The following is a 25,559-nucleotide window of genomic DNA, read 5'->3' on the forward strand; positions in this document are numbered from 1 at the left end:
ATATGATGGATATTAGTATAGTATTTTCAATTTGTCATGTTATCTAAAGGTTCTACACTAGACCATAACTGATATTAAAATATATATTTATATGTATATTTTTTACAATATATATTCGGAATTTGGTTTGGGAAATTTGTGGAAAGACGTGCTTTAATAGCTGAATGATCATCACTGAGGTGTGCAGCACTACAACATATGGAACAGATTGCACGTCTGCCATTCTTTGCCTTATGTTCGCACTAAATAAAAAGTGATTTCAACATGAGATGAATGTATTAAATTTGAATTACAGAAGGACATAGAGAAGAAGAACTATTGAAAATGGTGGTTTACTTACACTTACCTGCCAAATGGCTAGGAGGCAGGAAGCCGGCGTGGTGAGGAGACGGCCCATAGGGTGAAGCAGCTGGATGTCCCGATCCTATAGAATATAGCAAACAGTTAAAAAAAGCCAAAGAGTTACATTTTTCACCACAACAGAAGTAGATGTAGTCTGTAAAATAAGACAAGAGACTAAGGTTAGTTTAAATACTTTCTCCTATTCCAGTTTAATGTGGAGAGACAACTAGAAGCCAACCTGGCTCAACCAATGGTGTGTTTAGAGGGAAACTGAGTAGTTTACCCAGACAATAAAAGGACAGTGATGTCTTAGATTGAGTGTTCAGGTTGCATTTCAAAGGGTCAACCGTCTATTCATATGTCATTTGTTAGTGCGTATCATTAATGAAGAAACCAATTACAAGCTCCTTCATGACACCACGCTGCATAATTACAATCCAAAGGGCAGACACGCTCTTGTTGCCCTTCAACAAAGAGCTACCAGTCAATTATATCAGGTAAAAGCATTTATATTCATGCCCGTAGCCCCAGCGTTGAGCCAAGACAACGTACAAAATAACAACATGCAAATGAGGAAATACAAATCCATGTTTATTATACTGGAGCCATACCAATAAAGATATTGCAGTATAATTTGAAAGATAAAATATAAATAATCCGTGAGGGCACTATCTTGATTGGATTATAAATATAGTTTATAAGTGAAATAAAAATTGCTTTTATACAAGTAATATCTTAAAAGTGGTCAGGTCTGGCAGTGATTTCAGCATCAGGCTTCCCCATAACAGCAGGAAAGGGAATTATTTACAGGAAGCGTTGTGTAACTGCAACTGTTTTTATCTAAAACTGTAATCTTTTTCATCTTAAGAATTTAAAGTAAATATGACATGGTTACACTCTATTACACTAAGTCTCATTAGAATATTAGTAGACAGTGTTAGAGTTAGGATTAGTAGGATAAGTTGACGTAGTTGCAATGTAACGTACAGTGTATTTAGTAGAATATCTGCTGAGGGAGCATCCCAATAAAGTGTTGGCAGGTATTAAGCAGACAGTCTACTAATACTCTAATGTAGTTGCAAAGTTGCTTATAGTTAGTAGAATGTCTAAAGTGGACCATTGAAATAAAGCGTTACCTGACATGTTGTTTGTTACTCATTTTACAGGACATTCAATGAGAAAAAAACTGTACGGTAGAATTTGATTTTTAATGAGACTAGGAATGTATAGGAGAGTAAATAGTCAAGTTTGATTTCATGTTAACTTTGGGAGTTTTCTTCACACACCTGTTGATGAGAAGAGGGGTCTGGCCAGGTCATGAGGGTAGGGGAACCCAGGGAACACGCCTGGAGCTGGAGGACGGCTGAATAGATCAAGTTTTCCATTCATGTCCAGTTTATGCGGGTCCAAGTGCATCTGCTTTTAAGGGACAGGCGTCATTTTGAGGTTATATTCAATGTGACTATGATATATGTGTACAACGTTTAAAAAGTACTATTTATTTCTTTATTTGTAAACCTTCCTTAATGAGGGCAAATTACTAAGTTATATTACAAAGTGTACTTATGCATTCTTGTACTTCGCTCACACTAAAGGCTACAAGGAAAAGTCCTTTCTGAACCTTTTCTTGACTTCCGAGAGAACTTACTTTCATCTTCTGCTGATGATGGTAGATCTGCCAGGCGATTTGAACATGCACAGCACACCATTTACCTGGCTTCTGCAATGAGCGAAGACGACATTTCAAAGCATTAGTAAAAAGGCGGTAGCATTTAAGGTGTAACATGCAGGGATTTGAAGGAAAATGAAAATTTGATGCTTACTCTTACTGAAGTCCTAAAAGGATCTGTTATCTGTTAGGAAAAGAAATAGCGAAAATTGAGAAAAGTTCAAGTTCATGAAATGCTGAAAACACCACAATCGTCATTAGTTTGTAACGGCTAATCTCTTAGCGGACGGCTTACCCTCGGGTCCTTATGAAGGAGAGTGTGCGGGACCGTTCCTGGTCTTGCTGCAACATCAATAGGGTTTGAGGCCTGGAGAGAAAATGAAGACCTTTTTAGAAAAAGCTAATGGAACAATGGACACTGAGGTCTGTTTCTTTACTGTTTTCAATTATGAACTGTTTAGAGATATTACACTGCACTGCATTTTTGGCTGCTTGGTGTGATGACTAATGTCTACCTGGCACAGGAAACAATTTAATCTTTAAACTGGATTAACTAGAAAAAACTGTAGTTTGCAAAATTCATACAGAGGTTTTGTGGCTTGTAGTCTGTGTGTTCACTTTAAAGTAATCTACTGTGTGCTAGTTTAAAATTAACTTTTTGCAGAAATATGCATTTAAAAATGACTAGCAAATGAGCAAATCATGGTTCTTTGCTGTCATGTAACTAAAGCCTTTAGGCTATTTAATTAGAATATAAGCCTATAAACTCAATGTTTTAAAAGGAAACATGTCAGCTCAGGAATCTGTGAATCATCATGGGTGTAGCCTAAAGTTTAAAACTTTAAGGTTTCATGGATGCCACAGTCATTTATTCTAATAAACTTCATACATGTTGGAAATTCCAGACTCGCTCTACCTTTGACTGGTAGCTAACATAATAGTGAGAGTTATTTGAGAAGTGCCAGGTAAAAAACATTACACACCAAGTGAGTGAAATCTATCTAACACACACATTGCAAAGACACACGCACACACACTATCCACCCTGCTTAAGACCACAGTGCTAAGTCTTAAGTTAACACAAAAGCCTCCAGCAGGTTATTGAGCCTATGCCTCTTTGCATAATCCATTAGTGGAGAAAGTGGCAGTGGTAGATTTCTCCATCTGTCTGGAAATGAAGCTGTGTGGGATTTGAGAGCACTCTGAATACTAATGGTGAGGTGAGGCTGGGCTCTAGATCAGGGGACATGCCACATTTCTACTCAATACAGAGAACACAGAGAATGTAATGCTAACAATACCAGGGATACACAGGGAATGTTTTAAATACCTTGATAGAGGTTAACTGTTCATTTTTAATTGACACCTTCGTATCTGGACCCCTTTTTCTTATGACTTTTTTGTCACTTTTATTATCAGCAAATGTAAAGATGTGACAGTAAATGATTGGTATAGAGAGAAGGGGACGGGATTGAGACATGAGCCATCCCAGATTCAAATCTCTCTCTCTCAGATGGATCTGTTCTAAGCAACCATAGGAAGCCTGAATAATAATGCAATGAAATTGTCTACTGAAATTTTTCAGTCCAAAATAGTTTTGGAGGGATGAAATCATTGACCAAAACAGTAATTGCTTTCTGGTGCTACATTTTGACTGTGTCAGCATCTATTTTGTGAACACAATGTTGATAAGCTAACACAGGTAAACATTAACAGTGTGGAAGCTAGATTGGTAATATGTAAAAACTGGTCAATCACCCGTGATCACGACACCCTGAACAGCATACCGAGTTCAAATACTGTACCTAATTTCTCAAATTTAATTTAAATTATTTTGGATTTTGCTTTTGCTAAATGAAAACTTTAATTTTGGTTCCATAAAAAAATTATTTCGGTGCATCCTGTAAAATGTTGGAGAGGAAATTTAACTTCCATTCTCATAAACTGAAAAAGACTTTAGACTAATCCTATGTTTCACAGAAATATTTTCAGGTTCATATGGCACCTGTAGAAAGCGTCGTTTTTTTTCCCTGAGTTCTTCACACTAGTTCTTCACACTTAGTTCTTCACACTTCACACCTTTTATGGGCCATATTTTTCAAAAAAAATGTAACATCTTAATCTCGTAATTATTCGAACCAACTACATGCTCTCTTTCTCGTTCTGCTCAAGTCAAAACAGTTTTGTCTACATTCCCACATGAAGTGTGTTAAGGTCTAACCTTTGGCTGGAAGGCGCCTTGCAATGAACTGAAGGGCCCTGAATGTGGAAGCAATGGAGGCATGCCCGGCATTGTTGGCGGGTAGGAGGGAAAGAACTGTAAAAAAAAACAACAAAAAAAACATACAAAAACTTTACAAATAGGCATATGTCTCAAAGTTAACATAATTGACAATCTGATTCATCTTCAGTCAAAGCAAGGGTAATGCAGTCAAAAAAAGTTGGCACTTACATTTGAATGTCTCAAGAAAGGATTGTCCAGCTTTGGGGCATACTTGTCGAACTGAGAGAGGGAGAGAGAAAGAGAGAGAGAGAGCGCAAATTAAAAACATATCAACTAAAATCAAAGGCATCTGTGACCAAAAACATGAGAGAGCTTTACTGCAGTGTGCTTACATAGTCAAATAAATAGCAGATGAAGCTCAAATAAATTACACCCTTTTAATAAAACAATTACACAGTAAAACAGCCATTCAATGTCACATGAAAGAAAACCACAGCAGCCGCAGCTGGCACAGGGTTCACAGAGCCGACTCGGAGTGTGGGAACACACTCACAAAAGAGTCCAACCAGATTGCTAAACAAATGAAAGGCACCCTTCACTTCCAATTAAATTGATGTGCCATTCCTTTACAGTTTAGAAATACATATAGAACAGTAAATCTTTCAAGTCAAGTTCTAGTTAAACAGTGCAATTTGAGCGTAACTATAGCAGTGTAACTACAGGATAGCAACTAGAAAAAGCATGTGAATGTGGCGAGATTCTGTATTTGATGAGTCAGGAAACAGCTGTAATGGTTTATGATCATTTTTAGACAGTTATATAAAATGTGATGGAAATAATGTCATAGCTTTAATCGTAATTTTTTTATTTTTTTTATCATTGTAATAAAATGCATAAATGTTTTAAAATGTGTCCATAAACATTTAAAAAATCCATCCTAAACTTATTTATTTTTTACACATTTTACTATTATGTTAATAAAACAAGTGTCATTCTAATTCAACTGGTTCAAGTTTTTAGCCCTCCAGGTTCAAGTCATTTCTTTTACATAAACATACAAATCCTTTACAAACCCACTTATATAAGTGTTGTTTCTACAGAAGCCTATCATCTTATGTCTCAGGTGATGGTAATAAAAGTGGATAAACTCTTGTGTGAGTGTGTGGTTTCTATAAAAAGCAAGATATCTTGAACCACAGCCCACTTATGATACAGACTTAACTGTATTTTCAACAGATCAGCATGCATAAGCTGCTTTTATCCTGCATTGTATGAATGTGTGGTGATAATTAGCTTAAATCAAACACAAAAGTTTGCCCTGGCTGAGAAAATTGCTGATCTGGCTTCCAATTGCACTTCTGTGATCCTTCTGAGGGCCGCACACCTGCTTTATGGTTAACACTTGCCGAGTAAATACAGCAAAGGTTTATAGTAGTCTATAAAAAAAACAGTGCTTCATAATTCACAGCCCCTGGGCCGTGTCAGAGCTTTATGACAAACAGCTTTGGCAAATCAAGGCTCAATATTACATCTGTAAACAATTAAATCGTTATACAAGAAAAGCTAGGAGGAAGGGAAGAAAGAAAAGGAAACAAGAAAGACATTATATCAAGTGTGTTACTGTTCAAAGTCAACATGAAATGGCATTCGCTACCCACTTTACTTTCCTGAACAGGACACATTTTCGAATGTAACAAAAGGTAGTTTTCCTTTGTCAGTAAAGGAAATTTCTTCTTTGAAATAACATACACCAATGAATTATGCACAATAAGACCAGGAACATGCATAAAGGAAGTAAATTGGGTTATTTTTTTCATCTCATGTTGACTTAAAAATTTAAACATAACATTTCTTTCTTATGCATAGACTCTTAAACCAGGCACAAATGCTTTAGAAATCAATCATCAGTGTATTTGTCAGTAGAAAACATCACATTTAAATCACATGGTGTTAAAAGAAATTCAACAATAGCAGTTCAGCAAACAAGACTTGCATCTCGTAAAACATTCGAGGAAGGTCATTCAGCATTCAGAATCATCGCTATTTCAGTGTTTCAGTTTCTGATGATGAAACAGTTCTGTAACCCATAAAAGAATCCAAACAGCAAACTACAAACATATGGCATGTTTTAAGATAATACGCAAACAGATTTTAATCTTTGGAGATGGTAATCTATGATTCAAAAATGCTTTACTTTTCATCTAGTACTCTGACATAATATCTTTTGGATTGGTTGACAACAGCGATAGTATGCAGATAAGACACTCGCGTTCCTGTTTGAATACGTTTCAGAAATCTGAATGCATTTTATATGGCTAGCTAACTTTGAGGAGCTGAATTTATCTGATTACAGGCTGCCAAAGTTTGCCTTTAATAGCCTCTTTGCACACGGAAGCAATTACGCTTTATCAAAACAGCCCCGTTGATGTCATGACTTTCATCTGCGGTGAGGTCATTATGTTTTGACCGCATGCTTTGAATGTGTCACATAGAATGAGTTCTGTCTGTACCTCAGTCACGCCATAAGACTCTGTCTGCCTCCTGTTTTTCTCAAACAGCCCCCAGCACTCAGAAACATCACCATTCTGCTCATATGAAAGCAATAAAACATCTCTGGCTCACACTATAAAAGCGCAATGAGTACGGCATGTCAACATGGCAGCAAAAAGGGTTTTTATTAGGGAAAGAGCTACAATATTTGTGGTTGTCATGGGACAACTGTTTATCTTGTTAGGATGATGGGTATCGCTTATGTCACTGAGATGGTGCTGTAAAACGGTTTCAACCCTTTGGCCTCTGTTTAAGATCTGGCCTGGTTCATGATAAGCCTTAAGCCTCAGTAGTGGGTTGTAAACTCTATTACTTATTACACAACAATTAGTTCCGGTGCGCTATTAGGATTGGATGAACACCGTTCCGCTTCACAGTTTGCATCAGTCGGCTTGTCAGTGTTTGCAATGTTCCAAAAAGGCTGCCAGTCTGTGCGTTGCTCCCTTACATTGAACTGTTTTCGTGAAAGGAGCAACAATAGACGAAATAACGTGCCATATATGCCAAATATAAGTTACTCGTGCTGTTAGTCTGAATATCAGCACGACTGTGATGCGGCCATGCTGATATTCAATACGTCAACACAATAGTGAGAGTCAATTGCTGGAAGAATATGATGGCCGCATAGAAAGGGCTTGTTTTAAATAGGTTGGAGAATTTTAAGGGGGAATAGGGAGGTAAGGAAGGGAGTAAAATCTATCCGTTTTTTACTTATCCTCACATTTCTGGCTGGGGTACGCACCATTGGAGGTGCAGTGGGCGGCCCAATGATGGCTGCCGGGGGCAGACTGGCAGGGAAAGGCGTAAAGGTGTGCTGATGCGTGTGTTGGTGCTGGTGCATATGCTGATGTTGGTGAAACTCAGCCCGGAGGAGCGACACAGGGCCCAACGGCGACCCTGTCGCCCCTGGAGCCGACCCCCGACCTCGCTCTGAACTCTGAACCAGGAAGCGGTTGTTCAGCTCCTGCCGCAGAAGATCATGCTCTGCAAGAAAGGAGAGCGAAGGGAAAAAGGAGGGAAAGGGGGGAGATGGGGAAGACACGGGAGGGAAAAGAAAAAAAAGGCAAGGGCGGCCAGTGAGTTTTCACAACAGCGGTAGGAAGAAGCGAAAGAGGGTAGTCACCTGGCTTTCTCTGTTTCTCCAATTCAAGGTGTGAGGGTTTTCTACGTGAGGACTCATTGGTGGAGGTAAGAGAGTTGCCTGTGACAATGTGCCAATCAGAATCCCCGAATGAGGCTGGCAATACATGATTGGTTGGTTGAAAGATATCAACAGGCTGGTATCTAAAGACAAGAGAGAACCAAGAGTCACCTCAGCAGAAAACACACACACACTTGCCTCGACATACACAAACTCTTATACTGACTTAAAGGGATAGTTCACCCCAAAAGGAAAAATCATCACCCTCATCACCCAAACCTGTATGAATTACTTTCTTCTGTGGAATTTTGACCACATATATAAGTAAATATTACAATAAATAAAAATAAAAAGTGTGTTCCCCAAAAGAAACAAATGCATACAGGTTTGCGTTCAAATTTTTCATTTTTGGGTAAAATATTCCTTTAAGACACTTTTTAATGTTTAAAAAAAAATCTTTGAGCACGTGCTTGATGCTTTTAAAAGACATCAATATATACTTTTAATTTAAGAGTCTATACTTGGTTTCTTACAATAAACTAAGATATGTTTTTTTTTAGTGATGGCAGCTAAAGAAAGGATGACACTGTAGATGTTAACTGCATGTTAAAATATACTATTTTTTTCTTAAATACCTTGTCATTCTATACTTGATTCTTAGATTTCGATCAGCATGTCACACTAAACTGTCTGGAATTGGCGTCTAAAAGCCAATAATCAACGAAAAAATTACACTTACCGTACAAGGAAAGGCAGAGATGGAGAGGACAGGTATAATTTTTTTTTTTTTTTTTTTTTGCATATTGTGTCAAACAAGGCATTTAAAAACTGACATAATTGTCAAAAGGAGCCTTTTAGAGGCACAGGATCCAGATATGAGAAAAGAGCAGTGTAGCTGACATCTTTCTTTATTACAGGTATCATATACTGTAGAAACTGGACAAACTGGATATAAGTCAAGATATTTTCAGATGCTGACCTCTGATGCGTGCCACATCTCGTCTCGCACTTGAACAATCTTGAAAAGAATGTGATTTAAGGGCAGTTCTGTTGTTACTGAATACTGTGCCTGTAAAGCTGTCTTTAACACGGGTTATTTGTCAACAAGCAGAGGAATTTTATACAGAGCAACTAAAGTACAGTAACTGCAGGAACAGTCACCAAATGGTGGGAACCAAATTCGTGCAAATCTAAGGCTAGTATTACAATATGCTAGTTTAAGTCTTCAAAATGGGCTAAATGTAATACATAAGATGAATAAAAGTTTTATTTTTGTGGTATCACATACCTTTAATTTTATAGGTTCAAGTAAAAAAAAAAAAAAAAAAAGCGTTTGAGGAACAGAAATGCATTAAATGTATTCTGCAGGTCTGGTAAAAAGTTGGTAAAAACTGGACCCTCCATTCTCATTGGTCATTGGATGCTGGGTCAGAGTAAAAGTTTACATTTTTTCTGCAAACATTTGAATTGTTCCTCTACATCCTTGAAAGGGACCTTTAAAAATTGAAATCAGTGGATTTGCAGCATTATTTAGTGCAGTGTAAACTCTAATGTGTACACACCCATGTGCAAATTCAATATTTTGATCAATTTGTTATATTGCAGAACTGACGGAACCTACTGGTTGTCAAAAATATGTTCAAATCTCACATCAACTACACCATAAAAAGTTTACATCTCAGTGAGGGGATTATTTATTTATTTACCTGGATAGGGTGGTCCGGCAGGGTGTCCTGGCACCACCAGGCTATTGGTCGGAGGAGGCAGTGTAGCGGGGTTGGCGAACATGGCCGGATGGCTGGAGATGTGAGAGGGCGAGTGAAGGGAGTAGTGGGAGGAAGGCAGACCGGCTATGGAGAGAGGAAGTGGAGGAGCAGGAGACGGGAGGCCGCGGAGGTGATGAGGGGAGTGAGACAGGTGGTGTTTGGGAGGAAGATTGGAAGGGTTGTTGCTGTGACTACAAAGGAAAGACAGGATATAAGAAACAATATTCATATTAGGACAGTTTATGAACTTAAAGCTGTCATGAAGTTCAAATATAACTGTCGAATTTTCTGTTTGTTTATTACAAAATAAAATGTGATTTTTTTGACAGGAAAACATAACATTTAATTACATATACATATGTACATATATTTATAAATATGGTCAGAATTACTGGCACCCTTGGCAAATATGATCAAATATGGCTGTGAAAGTAAATCTGCATGATCCTTTTGATCTTTAAAAAAAATGTAACCTTTCATTGAATTAAAACAATTGAAAGTGTGTGTGGTGGTGGTGGTGGTGGAATCACATTATCAAATCAATGATTTTCTCCAAAACACACTGGCCAAAATTATTGGTACCCCTAGAAAAACTTCTGAGTAAAATATATCTGAAGAATATTTCCATTCATGTTTAAATTTTTTAGCAAAAAAACAGGGACTAGGTGACTAGGAACATAAAAATTGGTTGTTGAGCTTAAAAAAAAAAAAAAAAAAAAAACCCACCATCAGGGCAATAATTAAGAAGTTCTAATCAACTAAAGATGTTACAAATCTAACTGGAAGAGGACACGTGTCTATATTTTCTTAATGCTCAGCGAGGAGGACAGTTTGAGTAAAAGTATTATAAAAAAATATTACTAACCTGATGTCGTGAAGACTGCTGTAAGGCGAAGGATGATGATGATGACTGATGATTGGCCGGCTGTGGTGTGACGGGGGTGGGAGTCTGTGCTCCAGTGAATGTGATTGGTTCCTCAGGAGGGGAGGGGTGGGGATATGGGGCACAGATTCCTTCTTGATACTGAGAGGGTTTGGGGAGATAGGGTGAGGTCTAGGCGGGGGGGCTGCCGCCGCAGCAGGGGCAGGAGACCCCGTAGGGGGCGACGCAGGAGTCGGACTTGAGATCGGCGGGACAAACGAAACGTCGTTACTCTGTTCCTGGCTACGCTGAAGGCCAGACACTTTGGTCGAGCTGGAAGTTTTGGACCCGAGATTCTCATTCGTTGGCGTAACTAGAAAGAAAAAAAGACAAAACAGAGATTATTTTTTTATTTGATAGTCACTATATTTAATTCAGATGTCAAATGCAGTTTAGATGCTTTAATTGATGTAGCTGGGGTAAAGAGTGTAGTCTTCAACTGCAAAGGTTCATTCACACCGAGAGCGATAACTATTAAGATAGCTATAACTATATCAGCATCCATACAAACGCACGATACCGTTCGAAAGTACACATTGCAGTTATGTTGTCTGCCGCTTTAAAGGCTCAAGCTATTTAAAGGGTAGGGCAGGATAGATTCTAATTGGCTGTCAATGTTTTATTGTTCAAAAAAAAATTAATTCTGAAAGTGATATCAATCATTCATCTGTGAGGTTATCATTATAGTTGTGGTAAAGAACTTCCAGATTTTCATAGAATTAGAATGATTAGTTAAACTGTCTTTGGTGTGAATGGGCCTTAATTGACAGTATTTTGAAACAAATCACAAACCACACTCAATACAAAACACCCCCTCAAAGCAACAGTTAATTTGAGCCATACTGAGTGGATTTTGTCGACACCATAGGACAGGGAAAGCACCACAGGGTTGTTTTTTTGTGGCTCAGGTGCATGCAAGCATCTCAAATCAAATGTGCATGCAGTTTGGCACAGCTGAAGACATGTAACCTATAGCGTGGGATTGGTTTGCCAATCCATCCATTAGTTTGCAGCAGGGTGAACAGAATCCAGCTGCGATGCCTTCTCTGCTCACTGTGCATAATGCTGGCATACACCATGACACCAAATACATCCACATCTGTCTGACTGTCTTCCTCTCTGTGCCTCATCTCTCTTATCTCCCCTTTATCGTTTTATCCCAGGTTCCTTTTCTTTCTGTATTTCTTTCTCTCTCCATGGGTTTTATGAAGTGTTTAATCAGGTCATTTTCATGCTTGACTATAATCAGATGATCCAATTTTCTGCAAGCAATCCAGTCAGAATGAATAAATCAGAGCTAATTAAAGTTAAATGCCGTTCCCATTCATAGATTTACAGAGCACACAGTCTGCCATGAAATAATTATGTTTCAATTGTGCTGTGAAAAGGGATCATGCACCCTTTATACTGGTCTTTCAGAGTCCCCCTAGCTCACTCTCTCTTTTTCACAAGATATTTCCAGGGATTTCAGTAACACTGCCACAGTCTTTGTACAGAGGAACTTCTGCTTTTGCTCAGTTAATCAGAGTGCAGTGTAAAAAAGAAGCTTTTACACTAAGCATTCTACAGACTATAATGTTTCAAAATGTAAAAGCGGTAACACTTTATTTTGATGGTCCCCTTTGAACATTCTGTTGACTTCAAGTAACTTTGCAACTACATGTCAGCTAACTCTCATTAGAGTATTAGTAGACTGCCTGCTTAATATCTGCTAACTCTTTATTGTAATGGTCCTCCAACAAACATTCTACTGATCATAAGTAACTTATAAGCAACTACATGTCAACATATTCTAACCCTAACCCTACCAGTCTACTTATACTCCACTAACACTCTAATGAGAGTTAGTTGACATGTAGGTGCAACGTTACTCATAGTCAACAGAATGTGTTAAAGGGACCGTCAAAATAAAGTGAAACTGTAAAAAAATAGTAAAATAATCAAGGGGTTAGAAAAGGAAGGTTCACCATAAAATCATCTATAAATATCCAAATTCAACACAACAGCTAGTGTACATACACATATAAATATAATATTTATAAATGCATCAGCCATCACTAATCTGAATCAATGTTTTACACAAAATATTATAGAATTTGAATATAAGCCAATTATTGCGTATTGATCTCAACACTGAAAAAAGTGTTGCCTTATTGACCAGAATCTAGATGTTGGTGCATTCCTAGAGCAAACACCTGTTACATATGCCTATTTTACTGGCAATAGTGCTAGAAAAGAACACAGAAAGGAAAGATGGAGAGGTAGAGAGTAATTTAAGACAATATCTTCCCAAGGCCACTAATTAGCCCATTTAATGCAGTCCTCACTCATAACAGCTTCTGCAACCTCAAACAAAGACTCTGAAAGCTTGTCGCACACATACTCTCTCCCAGGCCATTAAAACCTCAGACCGGCGCTCCTAATGGAATATCTGAGCTGTATTAACATACCACTTAATCATTAATGGCCACCAATAATTGAAGGATAAAAACGCTAGCTCGAGTTCTTGACATATTTCTCCCCTGCCGAATGTGACGCACTTCATAAATGAGCCCAAGTCTACAAACAGAACATGCTCTTAGAAGAAAAATTGTCCTTTTAAGTGTGTAGGTGGTGGAGCTTGTCCTTTTTTGCAGCTTTGGGTTGGCTTTTGAAGGTTTTTTGGGAACGGCAGTGGTTAGGGCAGAGCCTCGTACAAGATTAGCGCAAAGGGAGAACTTCTACCCAATCGCTTGGAAAGGTCTAAACAGATGCACTCATGGATAACCTTGTCTTGCTGCCTTTTCCTTCAAAGCAGAGAAGAAATAAGTTGCCCGTCAGTGACGTTGCCTTGGAAACCAGTCTCGGAGGCACGTTCATACAGTGAAAGCGGACAGTGGTAGTCAGGCTCCTCAGCTAGCAGTCCGTGGCACTTTAGGCACAATGGGCCCTGCGCTTTCTCTTAATGATGATTCTAATGGGTCATAATGGCAGCCAGCAGGCAGGACAAGACATACAAGCTTGGCTTCTTTCTCATTAAAAAAGTGCCCTGTGAATGTCTCTGGTCGTCTGGATGCCTGCTGTATGTAATGAAGAGGCTTCTTCCCAGTCTAGAATGTGGCCGTAATCATTTCGCAGAAAATATGACACAATGTCATTCGAAACGAGCCAGTGTGATGTCATGCTTCTGGCAGTGGCTGTGCGTGTCACCTGTGAAATTCTTGTCAATTTTTGGTTGTGGTAAATTGTTAATATGTCAACCTCACTGTAGACACATCAGAATATGGATAGGGCAAGTTGCCACATTAAAGATGTATGGCTTTCAATTTTCTCAATACATTCCATATTGTGACTGTTGGCCCTGAAATTCCTCCTTAGGATTCTTTTAATGAGGAGACTGTGCCAAATAAACTTGTAACTCTTTTAACTTTTGTTTTTGACAACTGACAGGCCTCAGGGCAGAAATATTTCCCTGAGACAAACAAGACCTCATTATCTAACACCAAGGTCAGTGTTGTGAGTGTGCCCGCTAACAACAAAACCACACAACACACCAACCAGTGTAAATGAAGTAGATTTTTACAGCTTACCCATGCAAACTTTGCCAGGATGATGCCAGGGGCTTGGATTATTGCTTGCTAGGTGTTCTGAGTAGTTTCAGTATATTGGCATATCTAGGGAGCTGCTAGGTGGTTACTAGCCATTTACTTACTAGCCATTTCACCCATTTTATCCTCCACCAAGCAAAAATGTCATTCGGATTGCTAAGAATAGTAAGAAAAGTAAGAGTACATTTATATCTAACAAGTGTTTGATCATTCATGTCCATAGCACAAATGGTACAGAAAAATGAATAAATAAAATAAGTAAATGAGTATATATAAATAAATAAATATTATTAATTAATAATAACAACAATAACTATATATTTTGTTTAAAAAATAACATATGCACTATAATAGCACAGTGCAGCAACATAAATATAAAACAAAACAAAAACAATTATTATACATAATTATAATATAATAATAATAAATAGGTTTAGGAGTTTGTTCAAATATAACAATTTAAATTATTTGACAAGCACTCAAATTCTTGCCATGCCATTTTATGCCATACAGTTCTCTCAAGCCTCGAACAGAACAGCGTTTTCAATCTGTATAATAAAACAGGCAACAGAGACCCTTAAGACTGAGTGAAATCACAGTAGAGCGATTAGACACACAGACAAGAGCGCCCTCAGGAACACCCACAGATTTGTAGAGGTCAGAGGTCGCATTCTGAGGAGAGAGTGACACTCCCTTGGGACGTGTTGGCATCCCTGTTCACCAGATGACACTTCAGCAGACTATTGATCTATCCTCTCCCCCTGCTGCTTCTCTCATGGTACGATCCCTCAAGGGACTCTGGGCTCAACATGTGCCTACTGTGGTAGGAACCACCACCGGTGTTAGTAGGGGTGTGTGTTCTCATGACGGATGGTTCTAGCAGAAGCAGGGTGACCCAAGCATCGCCCCACAGCTGTCCCACTAAGATATCCTTGACCTTTGAACTCATTTCAGGCTCAAACAGCCGTCTTAGAACATCTGGAGGGCTGCCGTACTCTCCCCATTATACACACACACACCGACATGATGAAAGTGCAGACAGATGGCTTTAGCTACCAGAGGAAATTCTTTCCAGTGTTCTGAAAAAGAGTCTTACAATCACTTTTCTAATCTACATATAGAGTAAGCACTTGAGTAGCTAATAGCAAGTAAATACTTAAAGAAATAAAGTAAAAAAAAATGTATTTGATAATTTATTCTATAATCTATATTGTCAGGTATATGAGGTATGAGGTAGCAAATAGGATCCAATTTGAATTTGAATGTACACTCTAAAAAACGTCACAGTATAAATAAAATAATAAAAACGTCACGATAAAAATATGGCACAATGTACGGTTAAATTGAAGGAATTTTCCGTATTGTTTTTTTTTCACAGGTGTTTTCTCCATATTTTGAATTACCCATTGTATTGCATTGTGTTTTAGGATCGAAGGAAATGTCCATAAACTTGATGAGACATGTTTTTCTAAAGATTATCTTCTTACAGTGTAGGGAAGAAGAGTTAAAATAAATAAAAATTTAAACAAATATATAATTATGATATTTAACAAAAAAAGTAAAATTTGTATCTCGGCTAGACAAAGCCTTGTTTGAAAGTTCTGAACAATCTTTTTCAAGGTTTATAGGTCTTATGAAGAGAGGACAATAGAACACCAGATAAATAAACAGAACGGTAGACAGAATGATAGAACAGATAGAACGATAGATAGAACGATAGATAGAATGACAGAAGAAAGATAGATAGACAGACAGATAAAGTGACCGACACTGAAAATAAACTCTCTTCTGCAGTTTGAGGGATTGTGGTTAATTTTAGCACTATAAGAATTCATGGTTGCATACTTTTAAAATACAAAGCATCAAGACATTATCAGGACACACTAATCCTAATGTTGCATACTATGATTTGGGATGCAGTCTGTGTCTATTTCCAGACTATTAAGCCCCCCCCCACCCCACCCCCACCCCCACCCTTTACAACAATATTCTCAACCGTCTCCTGTTGCACATGCAAATGGGAGATTATGGATTTACGTCTTAGTCTGTCTCTGTTTTATATGTAATAAAAACAGCTCACATGCAAACAGGGTCTTAAGATAAGGCAGCAGGGGATGCAAATTCTCCCAAATGACCAGGGGCCAATGATGCTTATTGCAAATACTCACACACCGCACTGCCTTCTGCTATGAGAACTCAAGCCTAACGCTACACATTCTGAGCTCATTTCCCTTGCAAACCCTGTGGTATATCTCTCCATCATCACTGTGTGCCAAACAACAAACATTAATACTCATGCACAAAGACAGATATAAAACCACAAGTAACAAACTAAAAGCTGCCTCCAGCTGATGAAGTCAACAAACAGAATAAGACAAGAATTTATCTTGCGAGCAGGTGCTGCATGGAGAGCTGTCATCTTTTCACAGATTAGCTGCATCCAGACAGGAAATTCTCTCCTCTTTACCAGTCAAATCCACTGGGATCTGCATTTCATTGTGCCAACAAAGAACAGAGAATGCCAAAACATCTAAATCACAACTGGGTGGGTTCCTCTAGCTGATGAAAGAGATTTTGGCTTCAGAAATGTTGATTATAAACCGGAATATTGTCTCACAGCTGTCAAAATGTGATCAATTAATTTTAAATTAAGGCATTAAAATAAATTAAGGCATTTTATTATTTAGTTTTAGTATTCAATGGGTTTTAATACCAAAAAAAAAATGTCTACAGTATACATTAAAATAGTTTGATGCCTAATTTCAAATGGTATTTCTGTTTAATGGTATAGAATTTATATAACGAAACGATCACACACACACACACATATAGAGATCACAAGACATGCAAAGACAGTCTGTGTGTTTCAAGACATTTTAAGGGCCAATGACAGCTGGTGCAAAGACATTGGTCCTCTATTTCCATCTCTGTTCGGGACAGGGCAAGGTGGCACCAGAACGTTCCGGGTGTTAAGCTGCAACATGTTGGCTGGTGAAGCCACACAGAAAATCTGTGAGCACCTACTGTTCATTTCAGAGATCTGGAAGCTTTCCGTGCCCTCCATGAACCACTGCTTCCCCATGCTGGGAACAGACTCACACTGTGCCCATATGGCTCAGACGGCATATGCCATCCTGTTCCATGCCATGCGTGATTACTGACGGACAGAACGAAGACTGAGGGGGAAAATGCGTAAGAAACTAAATGATTTAATTCTTTTTACTGGCCCTGAGTTGCACAGTAATCAGAAAGGAAATGTTGTTAATAGAAACTTTACTATGAAAATTCTGTCATGATTTATACTCATGTTGTTCTAAACCTGTATGAACACAAAATCAGAAACTCCGAAGACAGTGCTGGTCACTATTTTCAATGCAGTTGCAATGAATAGGGACTTTTAAGCTTCATAAAGGACATAATGGCACCATAAAATTAGTCCACATGACTCGGGCTCTTCTGAAACCATACAATAGCTTTGCGTGAAAAACAACCTTAAAATGGTTATTTATTGAAAATCTTGTCACCCTTAGCTCTCCGTAACACGGAGAACTAGTGATTTGTGACTAAATAATTTTGAGTTAAATTAGGGATGGGGCCGATCCGATCCAGTATCGGTATCGGGACCGATACCAGCGTAATTCACGTATCGGATTTTCCCGATCCAACCTGCGGAGATATCCGATATCCTTGAGTCATGTCTGCGCTTTAACGTTGTCTGCTGAAATGACTCCAAAAGTGATTCCCGCCGGCTAGTCTGCTAGCTGGCTGCAAACTGCGGAATGGATTTCCTGAACGGAGGCGCGGCTCAATGAGACACAGAGTTATGAGACACGCCACCGCTCAGGAAATCCATTCCGCAGTTTGCGGCCGCTGTGTGGAAATTCTTCACACTGGAAACACCGCAGAGCAAGACAGCAAAATGCAATGTTTGCAAAGCCGTAATTCAGAGCTCGTTGAAGCTCCCTCGCGTCGTACAACACAACGAATGCAATCAAACATTTAAAAAAGCACCACGTTACTGTGCGTTCACACCAAACGCGAATAGCGCGTCAAATTCGCGTCTGCCGCGTCTAGTTGGACGCTTGAATATTTTGAATCCATTCGCGCGCCCAGAGCGAAATTGACGCTCGTAAAAAGCAAAAGTTTGAAGCGAAATTGACGCGCGTCTGAGGCGAAATTCGCTTGTCTGTTTGCACATGGCTGATGTTGATCGAGCATTCATCGAGAGAGTTACAGCATCGGAGCGAGGATCACCCTTTAGATAGTGTGTGTGTGTGTAAGATGTTTACACTTGCACTTTTCTTATATTTCAAGACTCAAGTATTTGACATTTTGGGAATGTAATAAATATTGACATGACCTACAGTTGCATATTTGTTTTCAGAATGGGATTTTTCCTGTTAACAGGATTTACTGTTTTTCTGACTTCCTTTTCTGACCTTATACTTACCATACATGCATAAATATGTAGGCCTACATATCATACTTGCCTGTTGAGAGGAGTTTATTTCAGCATCATATAAAATAAACAATAATGATAATAATAATATTAAAGCAAACACAGCTCTGGTATCGGAATAGTATCGGTATCGGCCGATATCCAAATTCAGGTATCGGGATCGGATCGGAAGTGAAAAAATGTGGATCGGTGCATCCCTAAGTTAAATGAATCGATTCACTAAATCAGTCTAAATGATTAATTAATGATTCAAACTGACTACGTTTACATGTGCACAAATAATGCGATTATTTCTAATAATCAGAGTAAGGTCTTAATCGCAGTAAGATGTTTACATGACACGAGCAGAGGTCTTCACTCCGGTTTGCATGCAATTTTCATTATTCTGATTATTCGCAATAAAGTAAGGTTATACCACACTCAGATAGGAATACAGTATGCATGTTACCAGCCATTGTTTTAATCTACTCACATCAAATTCAAAATGCATTTTTATGGACATACTGGATATTTTTTGGCGCCGTAATGAACATCGCATGATGAATGTGCTTACATGCCTGTTTATTGCGATTTAAATCGGCGTATGCCACATAGTTTAATGTGATTATGGTTACTACGATTGTGAGCTTAATCGCATTAGTTTAAATCGAAGTATTGTGTTTACATGAGGTAAAGTTTAATCGCAATATTGCCAAAATCCCATTATAATCGCATTATGAGGGTGCATGTAAACACACTCACTGTTAAGGAAGATTATCAATGAACAACAACCTGAACTGCTTTTGAATCCCTTTTTAAAGTGTCAGTCCTTGTTCATTATAGCTGAAAAAGAGCATGTAACACTGTCTTCATATTTTCTCCTTTCTGCTCTGCGGAAGAAAGTCATACTGGTTTAGAACAACATGAAGGGGAGCAAGAAACACCACAATTTTCATTACTGGATGAAAAAAAATCCTACTCTTAACAGTATGCAGCACTTCTGAAACATTCATTTTTATGACGGCGATAAAAATACAAGCTCTTCACTAATCTATCTGTGCCTCTGATGTGGGCTGGGCATTTCCAAATGTCCCAGATTGTTTGTGTGGTACCACGTTGTGCCCAAACGGCTCATCATTTCATTAATTAGCTTGAGCTGCACGGTTGGCAAACGCGGCAGGCACGGCGGCAGCTGTCTGGATTGATTAGAGAAGAGGACCCAGTGCTGCAATTATCTAGATGACTGCAGACAATGGCTGTCTGCTCTAATAAAGATTCGTCTTACGGCTCAGAAGGGTGTTGGAATCAGCGGAGACTCAGTCGTATGCAGGCCAATACAACAGACAAATCTCGATTCCTCGGCCTTTGACATTTGGAGTAAAAGCCAAAATATTGGAACCACCCATAAATGGCCAAATATCAAGTCTTTCAGCTGAAGAAGTCAGACCATGACTTTGGTTCTTATTAGATTAACCTCAGTACAGGGTTTGGATAAGTGATTTATTAGATAGTGATTTTGGATGTTTATTGGGATTGACAGATTAACTGAAGTGGTAATTTTGATAAATAAATAAGATTCATTGTGCAGTGTGGACAACTTCATTGATTATAGCAGAACTTTGTGAGATCGCAAACTGAGATGAGTGACATCTTATTAGTGATTATAAAGAACTTTGCGTTCTTTCTAAACTAAATATAATCCATTCAGAATTTGAACAAAATCAAACAGCTAATAATGTGTTGCTATTGTTACACAGACAATGTTTCCGTTCGCCATCTCAGAGTCAGACAGCTGCCTTCTAAAAAATCAGCATCCTTAGAAATAATGATATGAAAAGCCTGCCCCGCACGTTGATGGGATTGGTTACAAGTTTGTGACGGTAGGAGAGAGTGGTGGTTTGAAGTTATTGAGACTATTTAGTAAACAGCAGTTTTAAGGAGAAAATACTCAGCAATGGTATTGACTGATGATATTGTACATGGTCTGTCTGAAAGCATATTAAAAAAACACCACACATACACATAAACAACATTAACAACTTGATTTTCACCACAGGGGATATCATTCAAGTTGTGAGAAGAGCACAAAAACTGATGATTCTGACTAGAAGAACAGCCGTCATTATAGAACATTCTGGAATGGCAACCCATTCTCTCTCGGGTTCTCCGGCTCTGGTTTCCTTCCATCCGACTCTCAGCCTCGCTTCACGGGGCAGCGCCAGGCTCAGCATGGGCAATAATTCCACCTCAGCATGTCAGCTTTATTTAGCCGCATAATGCCCTTACAAACCTAACAATACCTCTTTGTTACCCTGCAGGAGAGCATCCTCTATTAGCACTGCCAGCTGCTTTTCTCCTGATTTACAGGCTGCAGAGAAAAGCAGGAGGTGAAACAGGAGGAGAAAAGCGAATGAAAAGAAAAAAAAAAAACAGGCCAAACAACATGGTTGAAAGCCATTTGGGGTAGCGAGCATTTTGCCATGGGAGAGCACAAATAAAGGTGTTCTCTAACAATGCTATCAGGCATGAACCTGCTTCAGACCTGTATGACATTGGGTGCATATCATATCATCTTTCAGCAAGTAACTGATTACTTTTCAGTGGAAGGGGAAACGGATGAATGGGAATCATTCAACGGCCCAAGTAGCATAACATGGGTCTGAAAGAGCTCTTGTGCTTTCTTGCCCCTCTCTTTTTATGTACCTGGAACTGACTTTCCTACCACGGTGAACTCTCAGGAACAATCCCAGTTTGACAGGCCTTTTTCTACCCGTCACACCTGACTTCTTGTTTTGACATTGTGGCCATAGTGGCAAGGTGGTGTAAAGGCATATTGTCAATATTTTCATTCGGATAATGTTCCCTCAAGTGCTTTTGCACTTAACCGCTTCCAGTCAAAAAAAATGAGCATTGGACGGAAACCGCTTTGCTTGGTTAGCATGCACGCCCACACACAAACCTCACAAGAAGGGGCATATGTGGACGACCAAATGCATGTTTTTCAAATGGCTTATGATCTTTTTTTGTTCCCTAATGACTCGCCTTGTGACTTTATTATAAAATAATTCAGCCATACCAAGGCGAAGAGTATCTCAACATCTTCACGGCAAATTAAACTGGATAATCGGCTTTAGCAGAGCTGATTGTATCTTTCATAGTGTGACTTTATGGAAAAAAAGTATTAAAGAAAGAACATGACACGAACACGGGTCAAGTGACAGTCAGACCAACGGTTTGATCAGACTCAGACCCTGATAAAAGAGGATATTTCAAAGATCTCATTGTACGGACTGTTTACCTCCATTCCTGGATGTTTTCCGCATAAAAACATTGCTCCTTTTCACTGAAATCTTTCACAGATGCTTGAAGAGCATTACATCTCATTAAAGACCATACAGGGCACGTATTATTCTGCCATTTCTATGAACACCTTTAGAAATTGTAACACCCGAACAACACACTGGATGAAATTGAGATTGCATCACAGGTGAAAAGATATATTTCCGTCAGCACCGCAGAAGGCACTGGAAAAACTCCTCAATTTACTGAAGGGGGAAATAACCCCAAACAAAACATTCATTGTCACTCCACAATCTTATCTTTCAATCTATATCCTTAAAGGCTTATTTTTCAGGTAGTCTGAGGTCTAGCATCTGACAAAAAGCTTCTGTATTTAACGAACCAAAGAAGCCCGAAACACCATTATCTGGGAAGGAGGAGGTCTAGAATCCTGTTCAGAAACGCATCACTTCGGTATGACAGTTTTAAGAGGCGACATCTGAGTGTTTACAATCGCCAAGCGTGTCCTTTCATGCAGTCACGGGCTAAATTACAGCTCTGAGACCCTCTTGTGGGTCAACTCAAATGGGACTCCTCAGGTGGGTTTGACACTGGGATAAAGACATGGGATAAGGTTGCAGGGAAATATCAGGTTAGCAAACACACACTACGTTTAGGCTTTAAATCATGCAAGAACAGGACTAAACACAATGGGGGAGGTATCCGATGGCTCAGTTTTTTAAAGCTAAACAGAAGCAGTGCAAGCGGATTTGAACGAGGTAAAATATGAATATGACATTGTTGTTGATCAAACATTTTGCAGACATTTGCAAGTGTATAAATGGAAACAAAAAAAGAAACATACAGCACGACCAATATAGTCTGATTCACAAAGAAATAATTATTTTGAGCCAGTTCTTTTAATAAATCAGCCCCAAAGACTTAAGTTAACAGTCTGAATCTGAAATCCAGCAGTTAGTACATTTTTACTGGATGTTTGTGACAACATATACAGTACATTCATAAAAGTTTCACACACATCAGTATGACATGCTGGACTTATTGTACTTCAACCTTGTTCGTTTACTTCAAATTAAATAATGCGTCTACTCTGACCAGGCTTTCTGAAGTTTAAACCGTATGAGGCCAGACTATAACCCATCTGTATAGACTATAACCCAGTACAGTGGGGAGGGAAGTAACAAAGGCAGTCTGAAGGGGCAAGGAAGGTTTTGGAGGTGTGCCAGTAAAACTAATGGAGACAGGCCCTCTGTCCTGACCTCGAGCACCGCTCAGGGGGACCCGCTCAAACATGCATGTCTCCTTTAATTTCCTGTTACACACACACATACACAAAGAAATAACATACTGACTTATTATGGTCATAGTGGCTATAAGAACAAAAGAACAGGCATGGAATGCGCCACTTCAGAGTGGCTTGTAATGGAACATTATATATATATATATATATATATATATTATTGTATGTATTATTTATATATTAATATAAAGTATATGGATTTATCAGTGGGTTTTATTTACTTGCCAATGTCAACTTTTCGTACTTAGTGCTTGGCAGTGTTAATTTTGGACCCTGAGTGCAATTTCTTTCTAATAACAAAACAAAACAAAACAGAACATTTACAAGGTTTACACTTGAAAACAAATGCATGCATCTAGAATCCATCTTCTTGGAAACATTGGGTACACAACACCCATAATAAACGGTTGTCAACTAAAAGAGGCGAACATGAGTATAAGGGCTTGCTTAATGTTTAGGTTTAATGCATGAGGTGTAGCTTTTCAAAGATTTCTGTTCATGACTATACTCACAGCAACCTTTCAAGTAGAGGTCTATCTATGTTTCCTACAAAAGTGTTTGAGTGCAAATAGGCCAGCTAAAAGCCTCCTAGAAGAGGAGCATTTTAAAGCTGGTTTGAAAGGAGACCCAGGTGGTTCATTCTTGCTGAAGAACCATTGGGCCATTCTAATGTTCTCACTGCTCATGGTTTAAATTCAGGCGGTTAGTAAAGGAAAAATCCATAGCCTCGGGTAAATAATAAAGCACCACAGCTGCCCATGTAGATGTTCACCAAAACTGTCTTTTCTGTGACATGCTTTCAATTTACTTGCAATCATAACAGAAAACCTCCAAAACACACCCTTATCAAACCTACAGGGGTTCACACCTGAACTGAATGTATTTTTCTCTGATATATCTCTGATTTATAAAAAATAACATTTAGGGTGTCCAATTCAACATGGAACATGCATGTGTGAATTGAACAGAGTTCATGAAACCATCAAGGTTGTGAACCATTCACAATTAATCTGAGATTTCAATTTAAGATTCCAATTAAATTCATGAATTGAGGTAAAAAAAATAAAATAAGAGACACAATTTCAATTCAAATTTGAATGTAATAGGCTGAAATTCAGTATTTTTTTAACTAATTTGTTTATTTAATATAGCCTATTTCATTATAATACACACACACACACATACATATATATATATATATATATATATATATATATATATATTATATATATATATATATATTTAAGTAAGTGAGGATAGGAGCAGGCTTCACTCAATGCATACAGTATACTTATACACTTTAAGAGTGCTGGCCTGGATAATTAGAATACGTAAAGTAGGAGAGAGGCCGCACTATGCATATATATACTTTTATTTGCACAGACGCGTTTCGGCGCGTGCCTTCTTCAGTGTGCACACTGTGAAAATGTCGCCGAAACGCGTCTGTGCAAATTAAAGTATATATATGCATAGTGCGGCCTCTCTCCTACTTTATATATATATATATTTAAAACATATTTAAAAACTCATGGACCCGGGTGGATGAATTGCTTGTTGAATGCATTTAAATTCTTCTTCCTTCCGATTCAAATTCCAATTGAATTTCCTCTAGCCAATTTAATTAAAACCCTGGTTAACATGCTTCATATATTAAAGGTCATGTGTACAACTATAAGAAAACTATATGCAAGTCATATGTGAGTTTCTCAGAATTTAAACTTTAAGATGACATCACAAATTTACATGAACTCCACTGGCTGTAGCGCACAAAAAGCAGGACTTGTTTGATACCTGCTCATCTTTTCCACATCTATTGCCATCGTGGCTCTCCATGCCCCCTCACACCTAGGAGAGGCAGCAAGGTCTACCTCTAAATGGCTCTTCATAGTCGAGATCCACTCCTGGGAGCCTCTTATCCGGTCTCTCCCCAGCAAGGCAACACATCAGCGGGGTTCAGCGTCCCACTCTTTCGCTGCTCTCCAGTGCGGTGCTAAAATAACAGCCACTCTGGGTCTGAATGGGGCCACTGGAGAGGAAGGCTGTTAAGAGGCCTATCCTGTGCTCGGCGCAAGGGGAAAAGATGCCTGTTTGATTAATAGAAGACCACACAGACTGGGATTTCTAAAAAAAATTCTTTCCTTCCATTTTCAGCGATGAGAGCCTCACGCAGAGTGGTATTTGCGCCTTAGCGTAGCTCAAAACGATTAACGACTGTCTGAACATAAAATACGAGATCTCTGCGCAACGTCTCTCGCTGTAGAGCGTCCCTCTGCGGTTTTCTACCATGTGCTGATTTCAGGGCTAATTAGCTTAACCTCAC

General features: G+C 38.7%; 1 protein-coding gene across 13 annotated transcripts in view; it reads right to left on the bottom strand.

The window, feature by feature from the left end:
- fbrsl1 (fibrosin-like 1) overlaps positions 1-25,559 on the bottom strand; it is a 301,880-nt gene that overhangs the window by 5,499 nt on the left and 270,822 nt on the right. For 5 of the 13 annotated variants that reach the window (XM_082170180.1, XM_082170190.1, XM_082170189.1 and 2 more), the window contains 10 exons: positions 10,558-10,927; positions 9,633-9,883; positions 7,507-7,769; positions 4,464-4,514; positions 4,233-4,328; positions 2,307-2,378; positions 2,166-2,195; positions 1,991-2,062; positions 1,629-1,761; positions 341-424 (listed from right to left, as the gene is read on the bottom strand). In XM_082170180.1, coding sequence (XP_082026306.1) covers positions 341-424; positions 1,629-1,761; positions 1,991-2,062; positions 2,166-2,195; positions 2,307-2,378; positions 4,233-4,328; positions 4,464-4,514; positions 7,507-7,769; positions 9,633-9,883; positions 10,558-10,927 — 1,422 coding nt within the window. Of the gene's footprint in view, positions 1-340; positions 425-1,628; positions 1,762-1,990; positions 2,063-2,165; positions 2,196-2,306; positions 2,379-4,232; positions 4,329-4,463; positions 4,515-7,506; positions 7,770-7,908; positions 8,070-9,632; positions 9,884-10,557; positions 10,928-25,559 lie in introns of all 13 variants that reach the window. The other 8 variants (XM_082170187.1, XM_082170184.1, XM_082170182.1 and 5 more) reach the window with 5 other exon arrangements.

This window comes from Leuciscus leuciscus (assembly GCF_965113295.1).
Source record: "Leuciscus leuciscus genome assembly, chromosome: 5".
In the NCBI taxonomy this organism is placed as follows: domain Eukaryota; kingdom Metazoa; phylum Chordata; class Actinopteri; order Cypriniformes; family Leuciscidae; genus Leuciscus; species Leuciscus leuciscus.